This window comes from Ambystoma mexicanum, chromosome 4q, assembly GCF_040938575.1.
Source record: "Ambystoma mexicanum isolate Mex_15411 chromosome 4q, UKY_AmexF1_1, whole genome shotgun sequence".
NCBI lineage: Eukaryota > Metazoa > Chordata > Amphibia > Caudata > Ambystomatidae > Ambystoma > Ambystoma mexicanum.
In genome coordinates, this window is record NC_090928.1 from 998,304,966 (window position 1) to 998,325,558 (window position 20,593).

The window sequence follows — 20,593 nt, forward strand, 5'->3', positions numbered from 1 at the left end:
GGAAGTACGAACAAGAATCTGAGGCTCTGGAGGCCAAAATGGCCCTAATGGATGCCGGACTTATACCGGCTAAAATCTTTGTGGAAACAAAGTCTAGAAATGAAGATGATAATTTAACCGAGTCAACTCCTTTGCAACAGACCCAGGGACATATGACGCAATCAAAGATACCTCCTGACTTACATCAAGCAATGCCTGAGAAAATCCAGTCTATTGCAAAAACGAATACAACCAACAGTAAAGAGCCTGGTCCCCAAATCCGGAATTCCACGAAACCAGGGAAATATCTCCTGCGTGTGGAGCGAATAGTGAAAGAAAAAGATGGCCTCTTACTAAACAGGAAAAAGGCGATGAGACTAATACATCATGTTAGGACAGTTTTTCTGAAGTCCAGTTAAGGGCCTAGTAAAACCATTCAACTGAGGCAGTACAAGACTCCACTCTTAGTATAAGACTGTACCACCTGAGTACATGGTAGCGTAGGCAGAGCAGCCAGGCTTATCTTAGGAGGGAGAGAGGGCAGTAGATACAGTACAAGTGAAAATTGTAATACAAATGATCCAAAGAAACACTGAAACACTATGTATTATAAAAATAAAGGATTTATTTAAATACAAGTAGGCCCAGCTAAATCTAGGGGTTAAGTAAATACTGAAACATTATATGAAATCACAATATAAAAAACAACACTATACTTGAAAGTACACAGCCCCAAGTATAGACCTTATTTGGAACACCTAACAGTAGTTCTAGGGAAGTCAAAACTTGTTATACACATTTAGTATAGGCCAAGCCTATTCCTTGGGAGTAAAAGACCAATGGTTACTTTTAGATTACTTTTGGTAATGCAAGGACAGTAGGCCCTTCCAGTTGTACAGTGACTCTTGGAACAAATCACATAAACAGTCAATTGGACAATATACTTTTGGTGAATAGTGAAACACTTATTCTAGGTGCAGTAAAAACCTATAACTACTTTTGTCATAACACACAGTTATACCAGGTGAGCAAAACCTAATGGATGTAATATACAATTACAGATGCTTTGGAAATCAGGGAACCCCAGATTGAGATGAGCAATAACTCTTGTAACTTGTGTTGGATGGCACACAGCTAACACAAGGTAAGTAACACCCACTTACTTTAACTTCACAATGAAGGGGAAAGTAAAACCCAATGTCACACTTTACAGAATAAATATTCTAGGTAGGCAACAACCTAATGTAGACTTATTAAAGACAGGCTAGCAGCAAGTCAGGGGAAGCAAGATCCAGTTGGGGGACACTCATACAGTTATCCTAGCAGGACTAACCTGGTGATACCAACACATTACTTTTGTAAAGAGGCACAACCTAATCACAGGAAAGTAAAATACCTTCACATCTACTTTCTTTTAGACTGGCAAAACAGTGGCTAAGGAAGGAAAGATGTTAACCATACTTTTAAGAATAGTGCATCACACATCCAAGATCAGTAAGAACTTTTGTAACTGTTCACTCTTAGAATTACAGTTACCAACCAACTCTTTACAAGTAAGTAAAAACACTTGATTTCTTTTTTAGGCAGAAGTCCATATCCCTTCAAAGTCTTTCCCTTAGAGCATGAGTGTTCTCAGTGGCAGAAGGGGGTCACTAGGACTAGTGACCAACAGGCAGTGTTAGAATAAGTTCTTTAGTAGCAAAAGCCAGAGTTTCCTTAGGAAAACTGGGCAAACAAGTGAGTACTTTACTTCTAGGGTTAGAAGAGGGTCCAGGGGCTTCGCAGAAGACACCCCAGCAGGATTCTAGCAGTGGGACTGGGTGTACTGGACGAGGGACCTCCCAATCGCAGAAAACACCCCAGGACTACACAGAAATCCCAACAGGCTTAAGGTAAGTATATACCCAAGCCAACACAGTACCTCAGCAATGAAGAAGAGATTGCAGCAGGAGAACTTCAGGGACTGCAGCCAAATACCCGGTCACTGGATTCCTTGTCCTGGAGACTGAACACAAGACCTCAGAAGGGACTTTGCAGCAGGGATCGATGAAGAAGGCTCTAGGCAAGATTTCTCTTGCGGCTGAATGCGGTTCTGCGGTTTTGGCGCCTTTTCAAGGAGCACAGATGAAGACAGAAAATTGCGGTTGAATTCTCGTCGTTTAAAAGGTCCAGCACTCTTGTGAGGGGACTTTTTGGACTCGATTCGTGTCTCTGGAGATAGACCAAGATGCCCACGAAGTTTCAGCGAGATTCGGAATTCGGAAGACCGTGCACCGCACAGTGGCAGGAGGTCCCAGGGTATTGCAAGAACTCAAGGTCGCAGGAACCCGTGGGATGGCTCAAAATGCAGGTCGTCTTTAGTCTAGTGGGTCTCACCAGGCTCTGGGTTCGGGTCGTCGTTTACGGAGACCCCAGGTCGATTGGAAGGAAGGGCTGCAGCAGGCTCCGGTTACAAAGCAGGCTCTCTGGCCGCTGGAAATCATTCCCGCCGCTTTTCCTTCGTCATCCTCTTCGGTTTTCAGTTCCAGTGGTCGACATCACTTCAGCTTCCAGGTTTCCAGTATTTATCAGGAACTGCAACACAACCTCTGCATTCTCTCCCCGCATTTTACAAGAAAGGGGCGTTTGGCTGTCCAATCAGGACAGCCAACCCCCCACTGGGATTTGGCCCAGTTGAAGGAAGACCTAAGACAAAGGAGGGGGAAGTTTGGGACCCCTCCCCCACTTCCTGTGCTTGCAGACTGACTGGAGCCTGGGCGGGGTGTCCAGGGGACTCCTGCCGAAGACAAAACTCAAACAAAGGATTTTCCCGCCCTGGATGTCAGGGGAAGGAACAAGAAACGACAAACACTAAAATGGCAGAAAAAGAAGACAGGGGCCATTTTGGTAAAAATGAGCACCCTTAGGTGCCTTTACTGCAGCTGTGATTACAGCACGCGGTAAAGGTGCACCAAATTAGTAAAAGGTATCACTGCCACCAGCCATTAAAGGTAAGCTTGTCACTGTAACATAATTGTTACAGTTTAAATGTAAAAGGGGATACATTGTATCTCCCCAGCACTCCCCATAAGGTGGGGTGTGCTGGTTTCACAGAAGTAAATGTAAAAGGGATCCAAAGATCCTTTCTACCCTTGGGAACTGTAGTTCACTCAAGGTTAGCACAAGAAAGTTAAATGGGGAGCCCCTAGGGCAACCCAGCAACAACAGGCACTTATTGCCAATAAGTTGTTAGACATGATAACTTTAAAAAGACACTATGGAGAGTCTTAAAAATGACACCCATAAAAAGAGTTAAAGGCAGGTGAGTGTGGAAAAAGGTTCCCACTCACTGAGGTATTAATGGAAAATATCTCACTAGAAAAGCAAAAAGTTCTGGAGTTGAACCAGGCAAGGAAGATTTACCAGCCCTGTGGAAATCTTACCTAACACATCACATCCCGCAACTCAGAACAGTGGTTTCCGAAGACATTCAAGTAGTCGAAGTTGAAGATGAAAAAAACGATTGTGTGATACTTCACATAGCCTCTTAACTCATTCGGGACTCCCTCTTACAGACTGGTGCAATTTTCAACTCCCTAGGGTTCGACATAAATGAGATCTGATATACAAAGGAGAAACCACCAAAGGAAAAAAGATCATTCCATGATTTAAAACCAACGAAAAACAAAAGACCCGCAAGTGAGGTAGAAGATACCTTGAAGAACAAATATGCCTCCCCCGAGAGAGAAATCTCTGGGAATAAAGAAACGAAGATAGTTTCAACTGGAACAAGGACTGGAAAATCTGATACCAAAGGCCAGAGGAATTCCTTCTCGAGAAACGAAGATCTTGACTGGACATGGGTTGCGAAAACCATCAACAACTCTAACAATAGTTAATGCCGAAAATCTTATGAGTCTGGCAAGATATGCATACCCTCATGGAATACAAGAGGCTACATGCATCTGCTTGGAGAGATCCCAAACGAACTAAAAGATATTGACTTATTATGCCTATAAGAGACATGGCTAATGGACACTCCAATTGCAGATGGCTTTGAGATTGCATTCAACCAGGCACTAAAAGGGAAAAAGGGACGTCCCATGTCAGGAATGTTGACGCTTGAAAAAATCAAAAGTGGTATACGCATCTTATCTTCAATTAATGTTTCATCGTACATACAAGTTTCCAAGATCAAAATACTGACGAATGCAAGGAAAAATGAGAACCTATTAATGTTGATAAATATCCATTGGCAACATGCTGCAATCAAAGCAGAGACGCTTATCGAAACCATCTCAGAAATTATCTGCAAAATTAAGAGGACTGAAGTGAACATCCTAATATGTGGCGAACTTAACTTAAACTGCCTATCAAGTGGACAGGACGAGAAGGAAATAGATGGAGAACAAGCGACTAAGCTATGGAATCTACAGATGCTGAATGGGAAAGTCACGGGAGACATCCCCCCTCAACCAACTTGGCGGAGAAATGCGTTAAAATCAACAATAGACTATATGTTTGCAAATGAAAGACTGAAAAGCGAAGTTACACAGTTAAAAATTATCGAAATGAAACATAGTGACCACAGTCTAGTAAAAATGTACTGGAAGTTACAATATATGGAAAGCCGGTCCGATACTGTCAAAAATGATTTAGTGGTAGAACCTGGCCGTAATCGATTACGTCTAAACGCGACCAAAGTGAACTCGCTGCTAAAATCTTTGGAAGAAACATCAGAGGTAGACAAAATTGAATATACAACCTTTCTAGAGACATATCGGGAGAAGAAATCCTCTAAAGCCAGATCGGACTTTAGAAACCAACATGTATGGGATGAGGAACTCAATGAAAAGAATCCGGATCTGAGCAACGAAAGTACGGCAAAACATCTGAAACAAATCTATAAGAACTGGCTCCTCAGCCACAAACATATAATGCTGCAACGTGATGCGGAAAGCATGATGAAAACGTTAGCACCAGAACTCACTTGTGTTTCTTTTGGCTATCTGAATAACATCTCAACTCCCCAACGTGCCATAATAAAAAACACAATACCAGAAGAACTATGGGTGAAGCACTATGCGGAAACATTCTACAATAACGATATCAAGACAGAGGAGTCTACTACATTGGAGAGTGAGTGGTCAATTGCAATAAAAAAAGAAGAAATCTCTCGAAACATCATGAGACTAAGTACATCAAGAGCCCCAGGACCTGATGGGTTAACAAATCACCTGTTAAAACAGCCTGAATTATGGACAGAGTTCTGTTATCTGCTGTTCTCAGCTATCCTTGAGAACCGAAAGATTCCTACATCTTGGAAGAGCGCTATTGTTATACCGATTTTTAAAAAGGGGAAGCGTACTGACCCAATCAATTATCGGCCCATAGCGCTCCTTGATGTGGTGGGAAAAATCTTTGCTTCTCAGCTTCAAATCCAACTAACAAACTGGATTCATGATTCCAAACGATACGATCCTCGTCAATCAGGATTTCTTAAGGGGGCTGGATGTGGCCTGAACTTGACGATTCTGAACTTCTTAAAAATGGAAGCCATCCGCCAAAATAGAAAAATCTATGTAGCGTTTGTTGATCTATTTAGTCCCTTCGACACAATTGATCGAGAGCTACTTTGGGGTAAGATGAAGAAATGGAAATGTCCTGAAAATCTACTCCAACCAATAAAAGAACTGCATACAGACGCAGAAATTAAGGTCAGACTGGACTCCAACGGAACTCTAAGCAAGGCAATACGAACAAAGCAGGGCGTGAAACAAGGCTGTCCTTTGGCAGCCACGCTGTTCGCCCTGTTCTTGTCCGATATTGGAGAAAGTCTAGAATCCATAATCTCCTTTCCACCCAAAATCAATGGATCACGGGTAAATTGGATGCTTTATGCTGATATCATCGCTCTACTAGACTTAACTCCAATCGGTCTGACAAGAAAATTAAGAGCTCTAGAAAGCTATGTGGAGAAAAACAAATTAAAAATGAACTCCGCAAAATCGAAAATAATAATTTTTCAAGACCTTACAAGAATCAACAAACAAAATAAAAACCGTGCACCTAAATGGAGCTTACACAAAGACAACTTGAGATGTGTGGAAAAAAGCAAAATATTTAGGTATGTGGATCAACAGTAACATAAATGATGCACAGTGGGCAGAGAACGCAAAACAGAAATGTAAACAACTAGCATGTCAAGGAGTGATCATAAATAAAAAGTTTGGGAAATTTTCTCTCCTACTCGTTCTGGCCCACTACAATCAGAAAGTTATACCAACACTGATATATGGCGCGGAAAGTGCATTGGCAGTATGTGCAACCCAATGGCCAGAACTGGTAGATCAATATTGGAGGCGAGTTCTACACCTACAAAAGGCAATCTCGAGCGCCTGCATTCGATATTTGAACTTAATCTAATATCTATGCCTATGGAACATGCTATGCAAGCCCGAGTCCTATTGATCATGCTATCCATATACAGGAAGATAACTATAGCTGATTACACCCCCCAGTTAAAAATACTACAGGATGCCCTGAAGGGAAACCCGGAAACAGTTCTGTGTAAATGGGCAACCGGATGCAAAAACAAGCTAGTGGAGCTAGGCACTGATCAAAAAACCCTGGAAACCATTCCGAACTTCGTCAAGCAAAAGTAATGGGAGCTGGATTGGTGCTTGACAGTTGATGATCGAAATAGTCATAAACTAATGAAAGATGCCGCAATGGAAGCCAAAGATCGGAACATAATGTTACAATATCTGACGAAATCACAGAGTGCTAGACATCGAGTGATGTATATGAAATTCCGAATGAACCTATTTAACACAAGGGTAAGCCATGCCATAAGAACTCTGAATGTGTCAGCACTACTAAGTTGTCGCTTCTGCAACAAACAGCAGGAGACGCTCAAACATCTTATATTGTACTGCGAAAGCCTGAAAGACATGAGATCCGTGCATATAGGAAATTTAGTAAAACCATACTCTACCTTGTGCGGGGATGAGTTGTGGCGAAAATGTTTCAACCCGCGAGAAAAGGACATTTTTGGGTTGACTAATTTTCTACAAAACCTGGAGATCGTGATAAAAATCTAAATCAACTTGGGTAACACAGCAGAGAAAGAAGGCTTATATGTGTCATGGAAGCAGAGACTGAATAGGGGTGAATAAAGAAAACCGGATGACCCACACATGGAAAGAAACAGAATCCTCAAACTAAAATATGGACTGGAAAAGTGGAGCTGGAAGGCTAGCAACAAAGGACATCAAAACTGTTGCATAAGCCAACGTGATTGAGATGTATTCTGTTTCTACTGTTTTTCTGACACTATGTAAATGTGAGATGGAAATCCTTTTTTCAAAAAGTTTGTACAAACTAAATGAAATAAAAAAATGAATAGGTTGTCTTTTTACATTCTGAGAGTCCTTTGTTTGCGCAGGAAGCAAGAAAGCAAGAAGAGATGCATACAAACTCCTGTAGGTGATTGGACAGTGGGATCAGGATTCTAGAAGTTGCTAAAATAAATCAGAAAGAGGGCAGTTTTAGTTTTGAGTGACATGCAGGGTAGATAAATAGGGGTGAGCTGAAGGATGTGGGCTCTTCTTGCTGCCGAAAGGGAGGGAGTGCTGAGGCTGTGTTGACCTGGCATTGAAGTCTGCTGGGAACCCAAAGCCGTCTTTCGGGAGCACGAAAGGGCAGTGCGGAGTTTGTAACACTTCAGCGCAGATACGCAGGGCTGAGAGGGGCCACACAGATACTTCAGAATCTCATCTAAGTGGCGGTGAAGTTGAGGAGAGCGTTGAATGAACGTGGATTAATCTCTGTGGCTCGATAGACAGGAATAGATCATTAATTTCAACTGAGTGAATGTTTTTCTTTCGCACACTATGAACTAACAGAAAAAGAAAAATGTTGTGCAATGCATGTTCATATTCTGACTCTTAGATAACCACGCAGTGTTGATGCTTTGGTAAGAGTCAACAGATGTATTATTATGAAATGTAATATTTGTTTCCTTTTTATAAGTGACATGGTCATAAATAATAATTGCAGAACGAAAACAAAGTTGGTGTCACCATTTTTCTTTCTTCATGTTTCTGGTGATCATTCTTTAGGTGGGGGAAAGTAACTCGGAAGCACCCTGGTGCCTACACCACAGTGGTAAAAAGTATTTACCGCTGGAGGTAAAGTAAGAAAAGAAAGGGGAATATAAAAGCAAGCTAGAAAGCTGTTGTGTGTGTGTGTGTGTGTGTGTGTGTGTGTGTGTGTGTGTGTGTGTGCTCAGCTATGCATGGAAGCTGAACAGGATCTTTCAATAATGTACGCTGATGTCGTAGATAAGTCATCGGCACAATCTATGCCCAAACTATATACAATCTATGGCAATATTTGTAGCCTGATTCATGGATTATTAGCGCCGCAAAAAATGGGATTTGTGCGCCATTCTGCAGAATGGCGCACACATCCCGTTTTTTTCGGCGCAAATAATCCATGAATCAGGGCCTTGGTTTCTTCTAAATGTGCTAAGCAAGGGGGTACATGCGTACAGTCAACCCCAGAATCAGAATAAAGCATAGTTTTAAAAAGGGGAAGGTTTGTTTTATCATATAGGGCAGTGTTAGGAATATGCTCACCACAAATCTACTACAACACTAAATTACCACAATATTAATATACCGCCAAGTTTTTTTTTAATGGCCCAAAGACAAAACCTCTTATAGGTGACATGGTAGACTTGTATACATTTGCAAAGTACTATTGGCTGGATACTGATGCTAGGGCCAAGGCTCTACCTGGGAGGTCTGAAGTGCAATACACTTTTGATCAAGCAAATCTTTTTTTAGTTTGTGGTGTATCCAGGGCCCTGCCTGCCTAAATAGTTGTTTACTCTGTAGCAGGGAAATTGCATCTAATCTATATTAGAACAGGAAGTTGCATACCTTATTTAATATTGGTTCTGATGGATACTTTATATACTCTGCAGATCCTCTATCATCCACCACCCTGCCCACAGAATATTCCTAGGTGCCCTTGTGGCATAAAGTATTCAAGAAACTTTTTGGGTGGACTGCAGGGTGCTGACACTTCCAGTGAGTGTTGCAAGCTGTCACAAGGCACCCACGCAGCACCGCAGGTGTTATGCCACCATCTGGTCTGGTGGTGCGTGATTTAAATATCGGAGGTCTCAGCCTGCCTACTGGACATGTCACAAGATAAAGCATCTAAGGGGAAGAGGGAGCATCATAAGAACCAAGGTTACCCTAATGCTACTTATTCTTGTACTTAAGTCAGGGATGTATTTTGAATGGGGTGCAGCCTGGTCAAACGCAGTAATCATGCATTTCTTGCTTTTGTACTGCTACAAGGCCACCTGCTGCACCCAATTTAGAGCTTTGCCCTAAGGCACACTCACCAAATTGATGCTCCTCATTGTGTGCACTGCTTCTGTGAAACAGTGATGGGTGGGTGGAGGAGTAAGGCAGCAACAGGTGTTCATTAAAAAAAAAAACAGTCTTCTGACAAGACTTTATCATTTAAATGGGGACACCCTTGCTTTGTCGACAAAATCAGAGAAACAGTTAGACTGCCTGCTGTTGAGTTACAATATCATATACAAAGAGGCTGGTTTGGACATGTGGCTTATTACGATCCAAGGATTGTTACATTGGTATCAAAGCAGGGGACTGTAGGTCAATTAACAATATTGTGAGAGTAATGGTGAATGGCGGGTGGTGATGTTCCTTATGCCAGGTTGTACCTGTGCATGCATGCCACATTTGGTGACACAACTGCTACAAAATCTCCCAGAATCGCTATAAACAAAATGAATGGAAAATGTTATTTTGTGCGTGGAGAATGGCATTGCCTGGAGTCTTGATGCTCTTAGTACCCAGCACTGTTGCCTGCTGGACGGTTGCCTGCTTGTTGACTGCCATCCATTCAACGCCTTAAAATCCCAGGCAAGGTGCTTGCCCCATCTGTCAAAACATGATAATGAATTCCCCTGCTTCAGCCATCTCAAAATCTGATTTTTAAAATGTTTGTATTATCTAAATCTGATTTAAACAAAGGTTAATTTGGGCTCACCAAGGTATCGAACAGTGGTTTTCTAGAGCTTTTAAACCTTTTTAATTTGTCGCAATTTGTATTTCTAGGTGGAGAAGCTCAAAACCACGCTTGCTCAAATGCAGAAGGAAAATAAAGCCAGTCGTAGTAAACTGGAGCTTTTCACAAAATCTTATAAACAGCTGGAGCAGGAGAAGGAGAAACTGCAAAAGTATATCGCACAGCAGGAATCCACCATGAAGGATCTGAAGGAAAAGAACAAACAAAGTAAGTTACATAATTACAAAGGTTCAACAGATCACTAGTTTCTCATAAATAAATGATGAATTTGGCATGCTCATGGTTTTCTATATTTTATCAGGTTTTAAACATATCCTTTAGAATCTACCCAAAATAAACCTATACATCGGTTTGCCTTCCATTATTCTGATTCAGCGGACGCTGGGCACATGGCCTCTACTGTGATCCGTACAAGGATTTTAAGTAGCAGGAAGGGTGGATTTAATTTATATGCACTACCGTTAGAATTTGAAAAGCTCTTCCGATGAAGATAAACGCAACATCCATGTATGTGCTTTAAGAAATAGTAACTGGCAAATAGATGCTTTCTTGCCTTTACTAAACTTCATCATTTCAATAAAAGAATATGAAACAAAAAATCTTTTTTAATGTGGATTGGTTTATAAAATAAACCTTACATGTAATTTTATCAACATTCATAGATACCAAATGGTCACAATAGATCACATGAAGCATCTTGCAATTGATTTCCATGAATATAGAACTCCTAATTTTGCAAAAAATTTAAATTACATTTAATATAAATAGATTCAAATCCAATCTTTAAAATCCTCCATACCATTAATAATGCACAATTCACCTCACGATAAAAGTGTCATTACCATTAAACTTTTAAGGACAACTTAAGTGATCTTGGGTTCTCTATGAATGTAAAAATCAATCCAAATATAAACTGGTTAAGCTGACCAATACCTACTCTGATCTGGCCACTGTTGGATCATCCCCCAAAAGACTAAATATTTCTTTCAAGAAAAACACTTGAGCGATAGAAATAGAAAGTTGCCTGCCATTCATTAGTCTTAACCATAGGTTGTCTGAAATCACTGCGTTATCTGAATAGATAAATCCTTAAAAATGGAAAAACGTCTTTGAACAAGCAACAGACAATCTAAAATGAAGTCGCATGGATTTCTTCACTTTTCTGTTTACATATTCTGTTAGCCTGTGACTATGAACCATCCAAGGGTAGAACAGAATAATCGATCTGACGTGCTCATTATTCCTTTAACTGATTTATTTAACAGGAAATGCAGTTCTGTTCCCTGCGCTGCCTTTCACAGTTTGTGCTCCCTCTGACAGCAGGCATTGTCGGAGCCCAATTCAACTGTAATAACTTTTAAGACGTAATACCTTTTTACCGTTGAAGACTGAAGGCAGACTTTTACTGTAATATACACATGATGTGCAAGTTTATATATACATAATGCTGACATCCAGGTATTACACAGCATTGACCATTGCATATTTGAGATATGAGCAATCACTTATTGAAGCCTGGTTTTAACGCTCTGATCTTTCCCGACTTGGCTGAGTACCTCATACTGCCTGCATTCTTATCAGCCAACTTTTTCCCAAAAGGTGTGTTGCTCAACTTTAGACTTAGTCTGCGGCTTCCGATGAATGTAACTACATACTCTATAATTTCCTTTCCTGAGTGCCCCAGTGATGCTCAGAGATTCATAAGGCCTAAGCACTTGCAGCATGATGAAAGTGCATGCTTCTACCGAGCATGCAAGTTAAAGGCGTAGGAGGCAATGTCGACATATGTTAGCATCTCTCTGCACATGGACACTGACGTTCACTGCCTATCGGATTACTAATATGGCACTCCTTTCAAGTCTTGTCTCTCTGCCTGAGTCAAAGCAGATCTCCGGTTTTAGTACTCCATGACTGGCGCTCAGCCAGAACAAACATCCAACACCTATCCTAAAATGGGGCCAAGCTATTTGACGGTCTTTTGTCCATAATGCCCTATGTAGTCCTGGTTTAATTACCAACTTTAACAAAGTTATAATGGAAACCTGGCTCAGTTGCAACTCCTGACTTAAGTTTTCCATTTAACCACTCCATTTTCTTAACGAACCAATTGGAAGGGTTAGAGGTAGCCCTGATCTATCACAGATCCACAACAGTTTTTCAAGTGCTTTTTTGATGCAGGTGCAAGGAAGTTATTTCCTGTCAACTAAAATTCAAATATGGGCAGATGATGTGAAGATGCAAAACAAGAGCTTTAGAAACTAAATGACTAAACAAATATGTCAAGAAATATTTTGACACCTGTAAAACTTAAAACCCAGCAAAATAACTCCTAATGCCCCTTCAAAACAATCAAAGACCCCCCCAACAAATAACTTCGTAACAATTGTATCCATTCTTTTTTGTGGACGCGGTCCGTTATAGAAGACCTCTCAGTGACAAAGGTTGGCTTGCCCATAATTGTTGTACATCATTAATTAAGGCTCCCACATTTACCTTTTAGCCTCACTCCATTGAGTAACTTTTCTTGCACACTCTAACAATAAATTATCAGCATCCGCTTCTGATCCCTTTCTTTGAAGTTGTGGTTAGAGCGCACTCTGATTTTACTCCTTTTCCATAAATTTCCTTTAACAATTAATTCAATGAGGGTTCCTTTAGTTCTTGCTTTAAAAATTCCACAACAGTGGCACGTGGCCAGCAGTCTGTAAGATGGCCGCTCAATCTCTCCTCTCTGAATATGTGAGAAATATCTGCGGTGTGCACTTAACTACTTAACAATCTTTTTACCTAAGCATAAAATTGTTTTTTTTTTTAATTTGGTGAATCATTATCTACATTTCTGAAGCTTCCTGTTCCGTTTCTCTCATCTGGTGTTATGGCGCTGAGCTTCTGCGAAGATTCAAAAGCTTTCTGTTTAGTTTCATAACAGGAGCTCTTTCATCTCTACAGTGAGCGTGGAGTGCTCAGTAACACTCTCGGTTTGTGTCCCTGGAGCAGCATGGAGAACCCATGATTTTGCTCACACTCTTTAAGTTACCATCTACTCTGACTCCAATACCAGGTCTTCTCTACCATCCATCCGGCTACGACACTGCTGTTGAGGTGAAATATGCCCACTGTCTGAGCTAAAGCGTTGAATACAGGAAGCTATGTTTCACCAATACTTACCTTTATATTCTGGGCCTACTCGCAGCTGACGTCCAATGCCCACAGCTAATACTCCAAAAAGTATATTTCTTGTTTGACTGGTATTTCTTTATCTACATCATAAATTTAGCTTCTTTGTTGACTGCATTTATTTCTCCTCAACATGTCAGAGGCTAAAGAAGAGTCACTTAAAATCACTCCAAATGACCTCCTTAAACATGTGTATGGACAAAATTGTATGCAAATTCTCTAATATTCACACTGTCTATGCTTGACATGTGCATTATCTATGCAAGAAGACCTCGATTTCTTTAAAAATGAGATGAAAATGTCAGGAAGGTTAGATGATGCTGTAGATCGTATTTAATGCATTCAAGATAGAATGGAAGGCATGGAAAATGTGCAACAGAGAATAATGCAGCTAGAAGCTAAACAAAGAGGTAGTGTATGCTTTTATGGAATCCAAGAACATGCCTAGCAAAATTACCCCATTACATTCCTAGAGAACTGGATTCCTAAAGCATTGGGCATTTTCTTTTCACCCTCTTTGGAACTACTAGAGCTCACAGGATAGAACCTCTGTTTGCTATTTTTGCTATCAATAATTCTTCTCCAAGAAAACTTAGTGCATGCTTCCTGAGACATCAACAAGCACAACAAGTTCTATTATAATCTCCAATTATTTTTGCAGGCCAACATGTCTTCATTTCGCCAGACTTTCCTAAAGCAATGCAACATAAAGGGAAAAGATTCCTAGAAATGAGACACGCCTTAAAGATACTTGGAAATAGATAGGGCGTACTTGACCCTGCTAGAATATCACCATTCTGGATATTCCTTCTAAATTATTTTGGAACTGGGTTACCTTTTTTCTCTTACACAATCCCTTGATCTTCTTCCACGGAAACCATTTCTACAGACAATCATCCTGCGTCTTCTAAATCCAGTCATGAGGCTCTTAATCCTATAAAAGCTGCCTATGAACGTCACAAAAATAAACTGGGGAAATTGGGGATTATACAATTACTGTGCTGTGTTTACTTCAACCTCTGAAAATGTCAACTTCTTTATTTCGCTCCCTTTTCACCCCATATATATATGTGGGGGGGATAGATACAGTATTTAATGAAGATGGGGTTGCGGGGGTGGGGGGTCTCCCCCCGGAAATATATATGGGGTAAAAAGGGAGTGGAAATGAAGTCGCTATTTTTGGGGGTTGCCGTAAACATGGCACAGTAATCAAAGATCTGGAAATTCAGCCCATCGCGGAACAGACATGATTAGATTGCCTCTACAAATACCCAGGCCAGAACAAGAGATAAACCTAGACCTCCATTTAAAATAGGAGATCCTACCTTAACCTCACCCCAAGATTAATATTAGTATCCTAATATTGCATCCAATCCTTTTATCTCCTATACTTATTTGGGATACTTCATCAAACTGTTCATGCTCAACTATCTAAGTTTTTGTCCTTTTTCTTCTCTTTCGCTCATATTTCTTAATCTCACCTCGTCTTCTCACTGTCCGTCTTGTGGATTCTTCGCAGCTATTATTTCACCTGCACCTGGTAGTCTCAAGAAATGTTCATACTTTATACATTTCTTTCATCCCTTTTTGTCTTTGTACTCTACTCTTTCACCTACCTTTTTTCTATTCCTCTAGTTACTTTTTTTTCTCATCTTACTTTTATATCTTTTAACCCTTTAAGTGCCATGGGTTTTTCCCCCCAGTGCCAAGGCCTTTTTTGGTGATTTGGGTATGTCGCCATTCAGTGCCTTGTAACTTTTTCGTTACATGAGATATCTCAGCCAAATTTGGCCCCTTTTCTAACGCCACCCAGGAATCCTAGGTTGCTGCAGGGGGCTGAGAGAAAATAACCAAAAATGGCGAATAAAATGATGTACAAAGAAGCCTGTGGTTTTTTTTCTTGTAAGAGCTAGGAACAAATGGTTTGCTGTGCTGAATTCACCAATTTCCTGGCTTTCAAGAACAGGTTGAGTGGAAACGAGAAAAAAAATATTTTAATGTGTTTATCAACCGTTTTGTGAGAGGTAGGCGATTTTGGCCATTTTTGCCAATTGGACATGCATGGACGGAATGGAAGAAAAGGGTAGGAAAGCCGAATTGGAGGACAGAAAGGCCTACATTTCTGAAAAGTAGACAAAATTCCAAGTTTAGGAAGGGGTGATTTGCACAGGTTGGGAAACAAGTAGGTAGGGAAAAATGCCACAGATTGGGGGGAAAAAGCGGGAAAATGACCGAAAGAAAGGAATGTGACGGACATGGTTGGCTTGGTACGACAATGGCTTCTATGAATTTTGAGAAAAACAATGCTCCGCTACATTCCCCTGACTCTTGCAGTTAGGAAAGCACACATCTTTTGTAGTGTTTCACAAAACAAGCAATACCACAACCCAAACACTGAGCCATGGTAAACAGGAGTTTTATGCTTACGGCCTGAAAAGACGTACTTAGCATGTGTAAATCAGGAAAACCAATGTGGTGAGGAACGGCAAGCATACATTTTTGAAAGAACACAGGCAAACCTTTTCAAGGGCAGGTGACTTGTGCAGGTTACAAAAGTGTATGGTGCCTAAAAGCATCGACTAAATGTAGGGCACATTTGAGAAATGAAAGGGTTGTGTGACAAAGGGCACCAGCAAATGGGTCAAAACGTTATGGACAATTGTGGGACAGGCCCCCCAGTGGGTGGGGCAGTAATGTTTGGGCACCCTGGGGCCAGATTGGCACACCAATGTGCCCCTCTGCGCCAAGGCAAGTTTAGTAAACAAAGAAAATAATTCAAAATGGCAAGCTGCCCTTTAGCGGGGGCTGAGGGGCACCCTACACCGCCAGGTAATTTTCTAATGTACTGGGGGTCGACCCTCTCCCCCCACACCAAATGCAGGAGGGGGGCATCTCATTCAGCCCTCCCTGGGGTTACATGCCCCTTCCTAAGAGCAGATAACTGCCCCCAGGGTGGGCTGCATGACATTACCACAAGTCAATTTTGGGTGGGGTGGAAGGGCAACCCCTTTCCATAAAAAAAAAAAAAATCACAGGTGGTCCAGTTGTGGGTGTGGGGGGGGGGTCACTCCTACCAACACCAGCGATGATATCTATTTATTTATTTTTTTGCCCCTCACCCCTGGGGGCAGATGGTCACCCATCCACCGCAGGGGTCTCCATACCATGTGGCTCCGTGCTTTGGGGCCACGGGGGTGTGGGGAGTGCTTACATAGTAAGCTGCCTCCCCCCGCCTCTGTAACAGATCCCTGGTGTCTAGTGGGCATTGCTGCCCCCGGATCGAGCGCCCTGCTCCCGATCCGGGAGCAGCAATGCTGTCAAACAAGGTATCGTTGGAAAGGGGAGAATCTCCCCTTTCCAACGATACCTGCCTCGATCTCCGGCTTTAAATACAGCCGGAGATCGAGGCAGAGAGAGAAGGGCACTTACCTTCTCTCTTCACCGTGGCAGCCCGAAATGGCTGCTGCAGTGAATTTACTTTCAGTTTCACGCCGGCGTGCATTACGCACGCCGATGTGAAACTGAAGGTAATCCAGCCCCCTGGCAGTGAGGGGGGGTATCTCCTCCCCACATAGCCCGGGGGTTGGATTACAGTTTTGTGTGATCCCTGCTTTGCAGGGATCACACAAAACAAGGTGCCAAAAAGGACGAGCTATATCGTCCTTGGCACTACGGAGGTAATGTCACTTAAGGGGTTACACTTCTTCACTTCCATGATCTGTAAATATATCATTAAGTCCTGTGGTTGGTCTTAATTCTCAGCATGGGCTCTGACATGGATTCACATGCTCATGAATCTTCCCCTCGTCCGGCTGGGAATCCCCTGTAAAAGAAAAAAGTTTCACTTTCACATTAATACTGTATTTCTCCTCTTAACCAATCACTGTCCTCTGGGTCATACTACCCCATCCAATGACAGTCTTCTCCATAAGAGCCATCTTCAGATTCTTACCGCGCGCTTCAGTGTTGGGAGTCGTCATGTTGCTCTCCAAGCTATTTTTGTGCATTTTCGATTTGTTCCAAAGAAAATATACTTTTTTGACCGATTTGGAATTATTGTTTTCGACTAAAGAACAGCTACCGGCAGCAGGGATCTGCTGTTGATAATGATCTTCATCCACCGCAGATCATCATTCAAAGTTTCGAGAAGGCCCGGACTTGGGCCTACGTCGCGCCTTTCATCCATGTCCGAGGAGATGGTCACTAGCTTCTTCAAACTCTGAGTGAAATCTGGATAAAGGAATGTATCCTTAGAAGATTGACATCGTAAATACTTATATTGCCTGAATCCGGACCACAATGAGGAGGGATACCAGGTGTGCCGGGATTTCTCAAAGAAAACCACAAAAAGATTGCTACAGCAGGCTGACAGTGTGGCGCAAATCGTGCAGGGCCCCTGAATTGGCTCCTGGGCAGGGTCATTCCTCACCCAGGACCGAAGAGCAAACTCCCTCCGGGAGGAGGTTGAGATCCTTTGAGGACGTCCCGCCCGTGGTGGTCCAAGAAAAGGCCAAGCTATGTAACGCTGGCCCTGCTGGGTTAGCCACTGATGCAGTCCCAAGTCGGGCAGAATGTGATCACCATCAGCCTCCACAGTGAGCTTGCTGACGGAGAAAGTCCCTGACCTTGTCCAAACTCCGTCTATCAACGGACGTACTGACGAGGGAGGACCCTTCAAAACTAAGACCTCTCAGCCTTCCAAGTCAACCGATTAGGCCCTGTTAACCACATCGTAGACAAAATTGACAACAACCACCGTAACAGCATTGAAGGAGAGCGGTTCAGTGAAGGTGGTGCCTATGACGGCCACCCCACGTGTGTCCTTAACCCCCAAGGCGTGATACAGCTTCGGAGGCAGCAACAAAGGCAGTGTTCACCCTGGGGATGGGGAAAGGTCCTGCGACCGCACCAAACCAGAAGCCTCCAGAGAAAGAAAGAGAAGTGGGCCAGGCCACTCCGATGGGGCTCCTGCGACAGGTGGTTTCAGGTCCTGCTCCAGAGAAGCTGGTGCAAGTTTATCAAGCTCTGACGACTTCAACGATCTGCCTGATGACGGCAATGTCCTAAAAGTCAGGGGGGAAAAGACTGAGTGAGAGATTTGGCTGAATTTCAGCCGTTCGAAAATTCCGAACGGCCGAAAAGTTCGACCAAATTCCCCATTTGGCTGCAGAGGTGTCCCCCACACCCTTTTTCACTATATTGTGAGTGGGGGTTGCAGGGTGCCCCCCGCATCCGGTCCTGTAAAAAGTAAAACAAAAAATAAAGGAAAAGGACCTTGCAGCACCAGTCCCCGATCACAGCGAAGTGTGCTGCCACAACGTACATAGGGGTTAGGGCTGGGGCAAGGGCAATGGCTGAAATGTTCAGGGAAGAGGATATCTTTTCTCTCGCGAACATTTCAGCCGCGGGCTTCCAACCCCGATCCCCTGATGACTGCTATACAGACCACAGAAGTGACGGTGTGCGAAGAGAGGCAGGAGCCTCTCTCCCCGATCGCCCTCCCGTTCTTCGCCATGACCTTCTGCAGCTCCTACAAGCAATCGGGTGAGATTGCCACCATGGAGAAGCTGTTTTCGTTTTTTTATATATTGTGCATTTAAATAGCCATCCGGCTTCTTGAAGTGCACTATGTGCCTTCGAGTACAATTACTGCGATTTGAATCGGCCTGCCGCCCCCGGCAACATCTTGCACAGCCATCCGCCATTAGCAGCAACGTGCTCTATGGCCGCACAAGGCTTATTGCATCCTCTTCGCTAATACAGCTCCATCGTGCATCGCAGCCACTGATTGGCTGACCGCATCTACATCCAGCTACAGCCACGACCGTCAGGAGGAAGCCGCGCAATCCAAGGGCTGTGACTAAGGGCATGTCTGTGTCTGTCTGCCGTTCGGCCAGACCCCCTGGCCGTTTCCCTACGTTTCATCTCAAGGTAACACTTGCAGTCCACCCCCGTATTGTCGCTGATTACTGGGCCATTCTTCCTCATTATTGTAACTCTTTATACCCTTTCAGTGCTATGGTGCCATATTGTCCTACATTAGGCATAAGCGCTTTATCGTCTCCCGCTCAACGGAGCGCACTGACACTGCCCACGCCACAACAACACGCGGGCATGGACTCCGCTGTTAGCACTTCCAAACTCACATTTAGACTGCCTGTAAATTTGCTCTGCACAGAATTGCATTTGAAATATTGCTTGAACATCATGTGTGAATATGTTGCTCCTAACCTCACCTGCTAAAGTGGCTTTGTTACTGACATAAAGTAGTCTGCCTGAAATTTGCTTAACTTCCAACGGCATATCCATGCACTCTAGCTAAATTGCCTCATCCTGAACCTAGCTGTTTACCCATGCATTTTTGCTAAACTGCCTCATCTCGTATTTAGGTGCTTATCCATGCATTTTTGCCAAACTGCCTCATCTCGTATTTAGGTGCTTATCCATGCATTTTTGCCAAACTGCCTCATTCGAATTTAGGTGTTTATCCATGCACTTCTGCAAAATTGCCTCATTTTGATTTTAGTTGCTTATCCCTATAGTTCAGTCTAACTACCACATGCGAAGTTACCACCTAGTATGTGTCTACTCACCACCCACCTGCTGGCCTATATCCTGATCAGCCTCAATACTGCATTGCCGACTAAAATGGCTCCACAACTACCCAACATGCAAACTCTATCTAGACTTAATAAACAAGTACCATACTTAGACTTAAAGGACCCCCAGGTACCGCCACCCCCCAGTCACCCTTGCATCACCTCAGAAAGGAACCTAGGACTTGGAGCCAGGCTAGCCAAAATCCATGAGCCCTTGGCCCGCTCACTGCTCACCACACAAACTCCACACCCTCTCATAATTCCCTCAACCAGGGCACTCCTGAACCCACACAGGACAAGCGCCATACTACTACCACCTCAAAAAAGATAGCTACTACTCCCAAAAACATAGCTAGTCCTAAGATCAAGGGTGCCTTGTTCAACGCCAGATCGATGGTAGCCCATGCTACAGAAATTGCAGACTTAATACTTACTGAAGACCTCCACTTCCTTGCCATTACCGAGTCCTGGTTACACCCAGCAGCAGGCCCTATGCTCGTGTTGGCAGTCCCAGATAACTACACTATCTTGAGACAAGACCGCCCCAATTCAAGAGGAGGCGGTGTCGCCATTATCCATAAGTGCAGTCTTACCATGAGACTAGCCACTTCTATAGATGCCCTTTCTTGTGAAATACTAGCAGTCAAAATACCACTCACTGACACCCAAACTCTTAACATCTATCTGATCTACCGCCCACCAGGCCCCATTGGCACCTTCGACGA

The 20,593-nt window shown here is 43.0% G+C and overlaps 1 protein-coding gene across 3 annotated transcripts in view; it reads left to right on the forward strand.

Moving 5' to 3' along the window:
• Positions 1–20,593, forward strand: part of CENPF (centromere protein F) — a 1,250,680-nt gene that overhangs the window by 944,463 nt on the left and 285,624 nt on the right. For all 3 annotated transcript variants that reach the window (XM_069608564.1, XM_069608566.1, XM_069608565.1), the window contains one exon: positions 10,122–10,299. In XM_069608564.1, coding sequence (XP_069464665.1) covers positions 10,122–10,299 — 178 coding nt within the window. The remainder of the gene's footprint in view (positions 1–10,121; positions 10,300–20,593) is intronic.